The sequence below is a fragment of the Nerophis ophidion genome, linkage group LG01 (assembly GCF_033978795.1).
Source record: "Nerophis ophidion isolate RoL-2023_Sa linkage group LG01, RoL_Noph_v1.0, whole genome shotgun sequence".
Classification (NCBI taxonomy): domain Eukaryota; kingdom Metazoa; phylum Chordata; class Actinopteri; order Syngnathiformes; family Syngnathidae; genus Nerophis; species Nerophis ophidion.
Window position 1 is genome coordinate 84,459,116 of NC_084611.1, and position 14,178 is coordinate 84,473,293.

Genomic DNA, 14,178 nt, shown 5'->3' on the forward strand with positions numbered 1-14,178 from the left:
TTTTGCAGTATATCCTTAAAAACAGCATTAGTACCTCTGTCGTATAGAAGATATTGGACCTGCATTTTGTAGTAGATCCTTAGAAACAGCATACTACCCCTGTCGTATAGAAGATCTTGGACCTGCATTTTGCAGTAGATCCCTAAAAACAGCATTAGTACCCCTGTCGTATAGAAGATATTGGACCTGCATTTTGCAGTAGATCCTTAAAAATAGCATTAGTACCTCTGTCGCATAGAAGATGTTGGACCTGCATTTTGCAGTAGATCCTTAAAAACAGCATTAGTACCTCTGTCGCATAAAATATCTTGGACCCGCATTTTGCAATGGATCCTTAACAGCATTAGTACCTCTGTCGTATAGAAGATCTTGACCTGCATTTTGCTGTAGATCCTTAAAAACAGCATAGCTCTCCTGTCGTATGGAGGATCCTTAACCTGTGTTTTGCAGTAAATCCTTAAAAACAGCACAGTACTCCTTTCGTATGGAGGATCTTTGATTGAAGTAAATCCTTAAAAACAGCATAACACTCCTGTTGTATAAAATATCTTTAACCTGTGTTTTGCAGTAGATCTTTAAAAACAGCATAGTAATCCTTTCGTATAGAAGATCTTGGACCTGCATTTTTGCAGTAGATCCTTAAAACTAGCATAATACTCCTGTTGTATAGAAGATCTTTAACCTATTTTTTGTAGTAGATATTTAAAAACTGCATAATACTCCTGTTGTATAGGGGATCTTGGGCCTGTGTTTTTGCAGTCCATCCACCCATCCATTTTTCCTTAAAACAGTGTAGCACTCCTGTCAAATAGAGGATCTTTAACCTGCGTTTTTTCGGTAGATCCTTAAAAATAGCATAACACTCCTGTTGTACAGAAGATCTTTAACCTGCGTTTTGCAGTAGATCCTTAAAAACAGCATAGTAAAATCTGTCGTATAGAAGATCTTGGACCTGCATTTTGCAGTTGATTCTTAAAAAATAGTATAATACTCCTGTTGTATAGAAGATCTTTAACCTGCGTTTTGCAGTAGATATTTAAAAACAGCATAGTACTCCTGTCGTATAGACAATCTTGGACCTGCGTTTTTGCAGTAGATCCTTAAAAACAGCATAGTAATCATGTCGTATAGAGGATCTTGGACCTGTGTTTTTGCAGCAGATCCTTAAAAACAGCACAGTACTCCGGTCGTATAGAGGATCTTTGACCTGCGTTTTTGCAGTAGATCCTTAAACACAGCATAATACTCCTGTTGTAAAGAGGATATTTAACCTTTTTTTGCAGTAGATCTTTAAAAACAGCATAATACTCCTGTCGTATAGGGGATCTTGGACCTGTGTTTTTGCAGTCCATCCACCTATCCATTTGTCCTTAAAACAGTATAGTACTCCTGTCATATAGAGGATCTTTGACCTGCTTTTTGCAGGAGATCCTTAAAAACAGCATAGTACTCCTGTTGTATTGAGGATCTTTAACCTGAGTTTTGCAGTAGATCCTTAAAAACAGCATAGTACTCTTGTCTTATAGAGCAGTGGTTCTCAACCCTTTTACAGTGATGTACCCCCCTGTGAAATTTTTTTAAATTCAAGTACCCCCTAATAAGAGCAAAGTATTTTTTGTTGAAAAAAAGAGATAAAGAAGTAAAATACAGCACTATGTCATCAGTTTCTGATTTATTAAATTGTATAATACTGCAAAATATTGCTCATTTGTAGTGTGGTCTTTCTTGAACTATTTTAAAAATAAGATTTAAAAATAACTAAAAACTTGTTAAGAAATAAACATGTGATTCAATTATAAATAAAGATTCCTACACATATAAGTAATCATCAACTTAAAGCGCCCTCTTTGGGGATTGTAATAGAGATCCATCTGGATTCATGAACTGAATTATAAACATTTCTTAACAAAAAAATAATTCTTTCGCATCAATTTTTTGGAACATGTCCACAAAAAATTTAGCTGTCAACACTAAATATTTCATTGTTGCATTTCTTTTCACAGTTTACGAACTTGCATTCATATTTTGTGGAAGTATTATTCAATAAATATATTATTTATAAAGCATTTTTGAATTGTTGCTCTTTTTAGAATATTTAAAAAAAAATCTCACGTACCCCTTGGCATACCTTCAAGTACCCCCAGGGGTACGCGTACCCCCATTGGAGAACCACTGATATAGAGGATCTTTGACCTGCATTTTTGCAGTAGATCCTTAAAAACAGCATAACACGCCTGTTGTGTGGAGGATCTTGGACCTGCGTTTTTGCAGTAGATCCTTAAAAACGGCATCACACTCCTGTTGTATGGAGGATCTTTAACCTGCGTTTTTGCAGGAGATCCTTAAAAACAGCGGTGAGCTCCGTTCATATAGTGGATCTTTGAATAGCGTTTTTGCAATAGGTACATTATTTAAACACAGCAGAGCACTCCTGTCATATAGAGGATCTCTGAGTAGTGGTTTTGCAGTAGATCCCTAACACTCCTGGTTGAATGGTCCTGACATACAGCTATGTAACTGTTACAGATGAAGAAGCGAGGTCTGGCGGCGTCGGACGCCACCTACACGGCTCTCTTCAACGCCTGCGCGGAGTCGCCCTACAAGAAGACTGGCCTCCAGCAGGCGCTTAATTTGGAGCAGGAGCTGCGCCGCAAGAACCAAGCCCTGAGCACCATCACGTACCACGCCCTACTCAAGACGCACGCCGTCTGCAACCACCTGCAGGCCTGCTTGCACACGCTGAGGGTGAGACGTGTGTGTATTAAGGGTGTATTGGAACACAAAAATTTTGGTTCGGTACGTACCTTGGTTTAGAGGTCACGGTTCGGTTCATTTTCGGTACAGTAAGAAAACAACAAAATATACATTTGTTGGTTATTTATTTACCAAAGTTGTTAACAATGGCTTTATCCTTTTAACATTGGGAACCCTAATAATTCTGCCCACTTTAATCCACATTAAACTGCCTCAAGTTGTTGCTTTGATTTAAAAAAAAAAAGACAAAACTTTTCTTCTACATATAAAAAGTGCAACATTAAACAGTTTCAGGTCAACTCATCATGCTTAATTTATCACAGCATTTGGGAAGCCTGTAGTGGATTTTTCTTATGTAAATATTATATTTTTGTCAACATGTGATAGCAGGGACCCTGCCATTCAAAACTAGGCTGCTACATTACTAATGATTAATGTAATTATTGCTGAAAAAATAGTACAATTGCAATAGGAGAGACTATTCATCCCTGAACACCATGGAGTTCAAGTGCAATAACAGACAGACAGGGCTTTGCTGCCCCTAACACACGCACGCACACACACACACAGCAAAATGAGCTAACGTTGCGCTAAAATCTAATTAGCCTTCACCTCAAGCCAGAACTGCGAGTGAGCTGAGCTGAAGTTTAAGTTTCTAGAAGGTCAACGGGCTCATAGTAATGTTAGTAGTAGTTGTGATGGGAGGTGTTTTTTCATATTTTGGGGAGAGTACGCTGTCCGTTGCTCACCTGCTAAACACATATCTGCTCAACGCTGAAGCATTGACTACATGTGCTCTGGATACGCACTGCTGATTGGCTGTTACATCGCTCTTTAGAGGTCACGGTTCGGTTCATTTTCGGTACAGTAAGAAAACCACAAAATATAAATTTTTTGGTTATCTATTTACCAAATTTGTAAACAATGGCTTTATTCATTTTAACATTGGGAACACTATAATAATTTTGCCCACGTTAATCCACATTAAACTGCCTCAAGTTGTTGCTTTGATTAAAAAAAAATGACAAAACTTTTCTTCTACATATAAAAAGTGCAACACTAAACAGTTTCAAGTCAACTCATCATGCTTAATTTATCACGGCATTTGGGAAGCCTGTAGTGGATTTTTTTAATGTAAATATTATATTTTTGTCAACATATGATAGCAGGGACCCTGCCATTCAAAACTAGGCTGCCACATTACTAATGATTCATGTAACTATTGCTGAAAAAATGGTACAATTGCAATAGGAGAGACTATTCATCCCTGAACACCATGGAGTTCAAGTGCAATAACAGACAGACAGGGCTTTGCTGCCCCTAACACACGCACGCACACACACACACAGCAAAATGAGCTAACGTTGCGCTAAAATCTAATTAGCCTTCACCTCAAGCCAGAACTTCGAGCGAGCTGAGCTGCAGTTTAAGTTTCTAGAACGTCAACGGGCTCATAGTGATTTGGGGAGAGTACGCTGTCTTATGCTCACCTGCTCAACACATATCTGCTCGACGCTGAAGCATTGACTACATGCGCTCTGAATACGCACTGCTGATTGGCTGTTATCGCTTTGTATGTAACCAATCAGATGGTTGTGTGGGTGGGAGGCAGAAGAAGCAAAGCAGCTTGTTAAGACTTTAGCTTAGAAACTTGTTCGGTACACCCCCGTACTGAAACGGTTCAATACAAATACACGTACCGTTACACCCCGTGTGTGTATGTGTGTGCGTGTGCGTGTGTGTGTATGTTTGTGTGTGTGGGAAAATGTGGCGTTCTTCCTGTCTGTGCCGACTCGTGTGTGACATTGTGTGCGCTCCCAGGAGATGCTGCAGAACGGCCACGCCGTCACGCCGCAGACCTTTCACTACTTGCTGATGGGATGCTTAAAGGACAAGGACTTGGGCTTCAGACTCGCTTTGCAGGTCTGTACCTCCTCGAAAGTTGGAAATATAATTCATCTGTTCCACAGTCAAACTGCAAACCCTCTTTTTGTTATTAGTAATCAATATCAGTAGAAAAAGGTGTAGCAATATTAATAGTCATTTGATAATTCATATCAGATATTCTGGCAAAAATCAGCAGTCCTGTACAAAAAAGTAATTGTTTGAAATATTCGTTACTAATAAAAAGTACTAGTATATAATAAAAACCTACTCAGTGGCCTAGTGGTTATAGTGTCTGCCCTGAGATCGGTAGGTTGTGAGTTCAAACCCCGGCCGAGTCATACCAAAGACTATAAAAATGGGACCCATTACCTCCCTGCTTGGCACTCAGCATCAAGGGTTGGAATTGGGGGTTAAATAATTCCCGGGCATGGCACCGCTGCTGCCCACTGCTCCCCTCACCTCCCAAGGGGTGAACAAGGGGATGGGACAAATGCAGAGGACAAATTTCACCACACCTAGTGTGTGTGTGACAATCATTGGTACTTTAACTTTAGTTTTTTTCCAGGTTTGGCGGCAGATGCTCAAGTCCGGGATCGTTCCGGACTCCAACAACTACACCCTGCTCTTGAGGACTGCCAGAGATTGCGGGATGGGCGACGTTGCGCTGGCCTCCAGCCTCCTGCTTGGACCACATGTGCAAAAACCAAAGTCCGGCAAAGCTCAGGTTGATGTGGACCTCCTGGAGCGGGAGCTGTTCGTCTCGGCCGATGTCCAGGGCAGCGGCGAGCACTCCCACCACACACAGAACTCTTTGGTGCCGTCCAGGCCTGACGGAACAGAGCTGCTGCCGGTTGGCTCCGCCCCTAACCTGCTGGACCTCCTGGAGGGGACGGGGCACGGCTCCATCTCCTTCGGCAGTGTGGAGGGACCCTCCGATAGACTCGCTCTGCTTGGCGGAGGCGAAGGTTTCCTGGACAAGATGGCGGCAAACGGGCTCAAGCCGGACATTCGGACGTTGACGCTGCTAGCGGACACAATGGAGCCCGGCGTCCGGTCTTTGGAGGTACTCTTAAAAGTCGCCAAGCAGCATCACGTCAAGCTGGACGCCGCATTTTACAACTCGGCCATTCGTAGGACGGCCAGAGCTGCAGACCTGGATGAAGCTAAGGTACACGCATGCACGCACCAACACACACACACACACACACACACACACTGGTTGTCATTTAAAAAGGTTTCCCTATAGGTAACCTGTTTTTTTGTCCCCATACCGTCAGAGGTCCCCTAAAGGTGACTGTTTAAACAGAGACATGTCCTCATTAAGTAAGCATTGCTAGAAAACACACATATATATATATATATATATATATATATATATATATATATATATATATATATATATATATATATATTAGGGGTGTAACGGTACACAAAATTGGTTTAGAGGTAATGTTTCGGTTCATTTTTGGTACAGTAGGATAACAACAAAATATAATTTTTTTGGGTTATTTATTTACCAAATTTGTAAACAATGGCTTTATCCTTTTAACATTGGGAACACTATAATTCTGCCCACGTTAATCCACATTAAACTGCCTCAAGTTTTTGCTTTGATTAAATAAAATGACAAAACCTTTCTTCTACATATAAAAAGTGCAACATTAAACAGTTTCAAGTCAACTCATCATACTTAATTTATTTTAGCATTTGGGAAGCTTGTAGTTGACTTTTATAATGTAAATGTTATATTTTTGTCAACATGTGATAGCAGGGACCCTGCCATTCAAAACTAGGCTGCTACATTACTAATGATTAATGTAACTATAGCTGAAAAAATAGTACAACAGCAATAGGAGAGACTATTCATCCCTGAACACCGTGGAGTTAAACTGAAATAACAAGACTGACAGGGCTTTGCTGCCCCTAACACACACACACACACACACACACACACACACACACGCACGCACAGCAAAATGAGCTAACGTTACGCTAAAAGCTAGCTAGCCTTCACCTCAAGCCAGAACTGCGAGTGAGCTGAGCTGAACGTTAAGTTTCTAAAAGGTCAACGGGCTCATAGTGATGTTAGTAGTAGTTGTGATGGGAGGTGTTTTTTTCATAATTTGGGGAGAGTACGCTGTCCGCTGCTCACCTGCTAAACACATATCTGCTCGAAGCTGAACCATTGACTACATGTGCTCTGGATACGCACTGCTGATTGGCTGTTACATCGCTCTGAATACGCAATGCTGATTGGCTTTGTATGTAACCAATTAGATGGTTGTGTGGGTGGGACAATGCTGAGACAGAGGCAGAAAGCAGAGCAGCTTGTTAAGACTTTAGATTACAAACTCGTTCGGTACACCCCCGTACCGAACCGAAACCCCCGTACCGAAATGGTTCAATACAAACACACGTACCGTTACACCCCCTAATATACATACATACACACACACACACACACACACACATTCTTGTATGTCTTACCTTCTTTATACCTCAAACTACCATTTTAGGACCACCCTTTCTAGATGTATAAAGAAGTGTATTTACAATATAAATAATATACACAAACTATGCAATTCCCCATTAAGTAAGCATTGCCAGAACACACACACACGGTTTGTTTGGCTGGGAAAGGGGGGTCAGTGATGTCATAGTCTAAATTGCCGTAAACACTGCCATCTAGTGTACAGAGTTGTAATGACAAGCTGCACACTCGGCATGTAAAAATTATTGCTATTAAGGATAAACCGCTGTAAAATTCAGGACTGTTAGTATTACCCTTCCAAATGCTAATTATCGTAAAACTTATTGATTACTGCACTTCAATGAACTCTCCACATGGTGATACTGCTCATTTCCCAAAAAAGCAGCTAGCATGCTGATCCTTAGCTAGCAGCTAGCGCGCTGATCATTAGCTAGAGCTGGTGCACTGATCCTGCGCTACCAGCTAGCACACTGACCCTTAGGTAGCAGCTAGTGCGTTGAACTCCTGCTAACAGGTAGCGCACTGAACAGTGTGCCGATCCTTAGCTAGCAGCTAAAGCGGCGTTCCCTGGCTACCAGGTAGCGCGCTGTTCCTTAGCTAGCTGCTAGCGTGCCGATCCCTCGCTAGCAGCTCGCGTGCCGATCCATCGCTAGCAGCTCGCGTGCTGATTCTTAGCGAGTAGCTAGTGCTCCAATTGCTAATCAGCAGCTAGTGCGCTGATCCTTAGCTAGTAGCTGGCACACTGAACTTTAGCTAGCAACTGGCGTGCCGATCCGTAGTTAGCAGCTTGCGCACTGATGCTTACATAGCAGCTCGCATGCTGATCCCTATCTTAAAGCTACCATGCAGATTCTTAGCCAGCAGCTAGTACGTTGAACTCTAGCTAGCAGCTAGCGCACTGATCCCTAGCCATCAGCTGGTGCGCTGCCCCTTAGCTACCAGAGAGCGCGCTAATCCTTAGCTAGCAGCTAGCGCGTTGAGGACACTCTAGCTAGCAGCTAGTGCACTGATCCCAGCTCTTTTTTAGTGAACTTATTCAAGTCCTGAATCTTCATATTCAATCAATCAATCAATCAATGTTTACTTATATAGCCCTAAATCACTAGTGTCTCAAAGGGCTGCACAAACCACCACGACATCCTCGGTAGGCCCACATAAGGGCAAGGAAAACTCACACCCAGTGGGACATCGGTGACAATAATGACCCAGTGGGACGTCGGTGACAATGATGACTATGAGAACCTTGGAGAGGAGGAAAGCAATGGATGTCGAGCGGGTCTAACATGATACTGTGAAAGTTCAATCCACAATGGATCCAACACAGTCGCGAGAGTCCAGTCCAAAGCGGATCCAACACAGCAGCGAGAGTCCCGTTCACAGCGGAGCCAGCAGGAAACCATCCCAAGCGGAGGCGGATCAGCAGCGCAGAGATGTCCCCAGCCGATACACAGGCAAGCAGTACATGGCCACCGGATCGGACCGGACCCCCTCCACAAGGGAGAGTGGGACATACACATTTAGCGAGATACTCTACTTCAGGGGTCACCAACGTGGTGCCCGCGGGCACCAGGTCGCCCGTAAGGACCAGATGAGTCGCCCGCTGGCCTGTTCTGAAAATAGCTCAAATAGCAGCACTTACCAGTGAGCTGCCTCTATTTTTAAAATTGTATTTATTTACTAGCAAGCTGGTCTCGTTTTGCTCAACATTTTTAATTCTAAGAGAGACAAAACTCAAATAGATTTTGAAAATCCAAGAAAATATTTTAAAGACTTGGTCTTCACTTGTTTAAATAAATTAATTATTTCTTTGACTTTGCTTCTTATAACTTTCAAAAAGACAATTTTAGAAAAAAATACAACCTTAAAAATGATTTTAAGATTTTTAAACACATATATACCTTTCTACCTTTTAAATTCCTTCCCCTTCTTTCCTGACAATTTAAATCAATGTTCAAGTAAATTTATATTTTTTATTGTAAAGAATAATACATTTTAATTTAATTCTTCATTTTAGCTTCTGTTTTTTTGACGAAGAATATTTGTGAAATATTTCTTCAAACTTATTATGATTAAAATTCAAAAAAAATATTTTAGCAATTCTAGAAAATCTGTAGAATCAAATTTAAATCTTATTTCAAAGTCTTTTCAATTTCTTTTTAAAAAAAATTTCTGCAAAATCTAGAAGAAATAATGATTTGTCTTTGTTACAAATATAGCTTGGTCCAATTTGTTATGTATTCTAACAAAGTGCAGATAGGATTTTAACCTATTTAAAACATGTCATCAAAAGTATATATTTATTGTGAGAAATCATTAAGATGATCAGTGTTTCCACAAAGATAAATATCAGTAATTATTAATAATAGACATAGAGTTAAAGGTAAATTGAGCAAATTGGCTATTTCTGGCAATTTATTTAAATGTGTATCAAACTGGTAGCCCTTCGCATTAATCAGTACCCAAGAAGCAGCTCTTGGTCTCAAAAAGGTTGGTGACCCCTGCTCTACTTTTTGAGCGCACTCTCCAAGGACTGTTTTTTGTTCCCAGTGCCCGCTCGCTGCTAACTGGTCCATGGAGGCCTGCTTGGATTGATTGATTGATTGATTGAAACTTTTATTAGTAGATTGCAAAGGAGGATAATACATTATATGAAACAGTACAGTTTACACAGTTCAGTACATATTCCTTACAATTGACCACTAAATGGCAACACCCAAATACGTTTTTCAACTTGTTTGAGTCAGGGTCCACGTTAATCCATTCACGAATGAGTTGGCACTTAACAAGCAACTGTCTTTCCAGGCCGTGTTGGCTGTGATGCAGCAGCACAACGTGAGTGTGGACGTGCAGACGTTTGGAAGCCTCGCCCTGGCCTGCCGGCGACAGAAAGATGGTCTTCAGCTGCTCCAAGACATGCAGGTAAGCAGTGCTCGGAATAATGGCGTTATTGTTATATACTAGTACTTTCATTAGTAACGAGTAATTTAAAGGCCTACTGACTACTACCGACCACGCAGTCTGATACTTTATATATCAATGATGAAATATTAACATTGCAACACATGCCAATACGGCCGGTTTAGTTTACTAAATTGCAATTTTAAATTTCGCGTGAAAGTATCATGCTAAAACGTTGCGGTATAATGACGCTGTGCGCGTGATGTCGCGCATTGTAGAGGACATTTTGTTCCAGCACCGTTCACAGCTATAAGTTGTCTGTTTTCATCGCATAATTCCACAGTATTATGGACATCTGTGTTGCTGAATCTTTTGCAATTTGTTCAATGAATAATGGAGATGTCAAAGAAGAAAGCTGTAGGTGGGAAGCGGTGTATTGCGGCCGCCTTTAGCAACACAAACACAGCCGGTGTTTTAATTGTTTACATTCGCGAAAGATGACAGTCAAGCTTTACTATGGAACAGAGCGGTCAAGCGAACACGGTTGGATTGGACCACACACACAAAGTACAGTGTATTATGCAGCGATCATTTCAAAAGATCTTGCTTCGAAGAGGGTCCCTTGCGAAGGGCAGAGATGGGCATCGCCACCACCCGTCGACTGGTGCTGAAGAAAGGTGCTGGGCTGACCTTCAGGTTGTACAGGTACGACCATATAATCTCACTAAAACACTAGTAACACAATAAGCAGATAAGTGATTTTCCAAAATTATCCTAATAAATTTGTCTAATAACGTCTGAATCGCTCCCACTGTATAGTCTTTTTTTTTTTTTCTAGTCCTTCACTCTCACTTTCCTCATTCACGAATCTTTCATCCTCGCTCAAATTAATGGGGAAATCGTCGCTTTCTCGGTCTGAATCGCTCTCGCTGCTGGTGGCCGTGATTGTAAACAATGTTCAGATGTGAGGAGCTCCACAACCCGTGACGTCACGCGCACATCGTCTGCTACTTCCGGTACAGGCAAGGCTTTTTTATCAGCACCAAAAGTTGCAAACTTTATCATCCATGTTCTCTACTTCATCCTTTCAGCAAAAATATCGCAATAACGTGAAATTATCAGGTATGACACATAGAATGGACCTGCTATCCCCGTTTAAATAAGAAAATCTCATTTCAGTAGGCCTTTAAACAAATACTTTTTTGTACATTACGTCGTCGTTACCGAGATGCTTAATTTAACGTGGCACGCTACTTTTGATGTGGTCATACGTCAACAAGACAATGTAAGAAGCACAGAAAGTTCAATGCAGGAAGTAACTTTTTATGAATGGTATCAATAACCACACTAACATGGCCTTGGTATCAAATAGAAGGAGGCAACATCACACAGCAAACAATAAGCACGACGACGACGACTACTACTATGTGTGGATAATGAACCACAAATCGGAGATTGAAGTTACAAGCTTTCAATCCAAACAATGCTCTGTTTGTGGAGAAGGAGACTATAGCCGTTGAAGAACATTCAATGTCTTTATCAACTAGCGCTAACACAAACCAGTGAAACTATTCAACAGAGCTGCGCTATTGCTGCTCTGGCTGGCTCTCTCGCTGACGTCACACATTACTAAGCAACAGGCACCGCCTTTTAAAGGCACACACACACACACACTCTGCTTTCATGAAACGTCTCCCAACTGCATATGCCAAACGATTACTTTCTTAGTAACTAATTACGAATTACCTTTTTGTCAAAATAACAAGTGTATATAATTAATTACTTTTTAAAAGTCATTTTCCAAACACTGGAGAGGGAGAATGTGCCGTGTATTACACATGTTGGAGCCTTCCAATATTATTTATTTATTAATTATTTTGACAATGAAATCAAATAAGGCCAATGATTACGTTGATGAATTATTGGATGTTTTAGATGAATTATGATTGAGTGATTGTTTTCAGCTGCTCACACTCCAGATGAGCCACTTTCTCCTCCTATGATTAAGAAGACAGGACAGCTGGGGACTCCTTTTGTCTGTCCATCATGTTGAAGGAGTGAGGAGTGAAACAGTTGATTTACCGCTAAACAAGTTGTTTTGATTATGTTGACGTCAACTACGGAGAATATTATTTGTCTGTGAAAATAAATTATAATCATTTTGAATCTAGAAATATCTACGCGAGTGCTTTTTAAGGAATTTACTGAGTCATAAACCTCCTCCTCAGGACTACTCTGCTATTTTTATTTTTATTTTTTCGAACCTTTTTTGAATGCAAGAGTAGCCGTAACAACACATGACTTGGATAGCGTATCGGTTCCGATCATCCATGAGTGAGATCAACCGATACAAATCACACCTATTAACTGTAAAAGTTTCGATTTATTTATGGTGTCTACTGTTGGCAGTTTGAAACTGTCAGCCCAATATTAAAACTGGTTCCTTATTCTCTTGTGTCACAAGGGCGGCATAGCTCGGTTGGTAGAGCGGCCGTGCTAGCAACTTGAGGGTTGCAGCTTCGATTCCCGCTTCCGCCATCCTAGTCACTGCTGTTTTGTCCTTGGGCAAGACACTTTACCCACCTGCTCCCAGTGCCACCCACACTGGTTTAAATGTAACTTAGATATTGGGTTTCAGTATGTAAAGTGCTTTGAGTCACTAGAGAAAAGCGCTATATAAATATAATTCACTTCACTTCACATGCATTTATGTGAGGAAAACAAAGTAAATAGTACAAAATAACTAAACCAAAGGAAAAAGTGATTGGGATTCAGAAGTACTTTAATAATCCCTGAGGGGAAGTTAAGATTTTCAGTACAATCCATTTCAAGTTCAGACAAACATTACAGGGAGACAGAAAAAGGATCCCTGACGGGTCTGCCAACTTCCGAAAACGAAAAAAAGGTAAAAAAAAAACAGGTAAACATTTTGGAGGGCGAGGGGGAGTGAGTAAAAAAATATTCAGACAAAGGCTGGACTCCAGGGAGAAAAGAAACTCATAGCCATAGCACACTTAATAAACAAGTTACATAGAATCAACAAAACTTGCAACAAGCGCTACTCAGCCGGTCATCGCTCCTAAGGGGAATAAAAGAGGTGGTGAAGGCGTGGGGTGGGGTTGGTGTTTGCCTTAAAAGTCCTCCTGTGTCCAGGGAATTAGTCCCTGAGTTTGTAAACATGGATAAAAAACAAACTAACAAAAAAAGATTTTGTGAAAATTAAAATGTGCAGTTAGCTTGGCTTGCTCCCGATGTGTAACCATAATTGATAATGATACTTAAGATACCCAAATTGGGTTTACTTGCTGTAATGGACATGGTTATTAGCTTCAGGGAGCGGCTCCACACTCTGTATGGAGACACGTAAGTAGCTGCTAGCCACTTGTCAGCCGGGGGTCTAAAAACGGTGTCAGTCCGAAAGGTGGTGGTTTGTGATGGGCATTAAAAAGCATTAATCGTCATCGGCGATCATACTTTTCAGAAAAATTGTTCGATATGATGAATACATGATTATTATGTGAAGCGAGCGCTTTTCAAGAGAGAGGTATAGAAAAGAACGTTTTATAAAAAACATTTTCAAAAAAAGTTGTTTCTCTTAGGAGGCAGGATTAAGGCCCAACGTCTACGTGTTTTCCGCCCTGATTGGCCAGGCGAGTCGTCGGCTGGATTACATTTACCTTAAAACGCTGCTGAAATGCATGCGCACCCTGGAGGTGTGGCCTAACGAGGTCATCATCAAACAGCTGGAATTTGCCGCACAGTACCCTCCCAACTACGACCAGGTAAGGACGGCGCGCCATGTCACCTGTCGCCCTTTGTCACCTTCCCGTCAATAACAGCCATGGTCTTACTCTACCCCAGTACAAGTCCCGCAACAACTACCTGGTGCAGATCGACGGTTTCCGTGGTTACTACCAGCACTGGCTGCGGGTCATGCCGGCCCAGAGCGACAAAGACCACGGGGCGGAGCTCCGGCCCGAATCCAAGCCAGCGGAGGACGAGGCGGGAAGACTCGACGAGGTTTCGAAAACCAAAGAGCGGTGAAGAGCAGACAAAATTAGCAACACGGAAACATACACAATACGTGAATATGAATTCTTATTTCAACACTCAACTGATACTGTCAAATAAAAGATTTCATTACCTTT

General features: G+C 41.4%; 1 protein-coding gene across 1 annotated transcript in view; it reads left to right on the forward strand.

Moving 5' to 3' along the window:
• Nucleotides 1-14,178, forward strand: part of ptcd1 (pentatricopeptide repeat domain 1) — an 18,268-nt gene extending 4,090 nt beyond the window's left edge. Inside the window, exons 3-8 of the mRNA XM_061913968.1 lie at nt 2,527-2,745; nt 4,576-4,677; nt 5,207-5,809; nt 9,935-10,051; nt 13,630-13,812; nt 13,892-14,178. Coding sequence (XP_061769952.1) covers nt 2,527-2,745; nt 4,576-4,677; nt 5,207-5,809; nt 9,935-10,051; nt 13,630-13,812; nt 13,892-14,074 — 1,407 coding nt within the window. The 3' untranslated portion in view covers nt 14,075-14,178. The remainder of the gene's footprint in view (nt 1-2,526; nt 2,746-4,575; nt 4,678-5,206; nt 5,810-9,934; nt 10,052-13,629; nt 13,813-13,891) is intronic.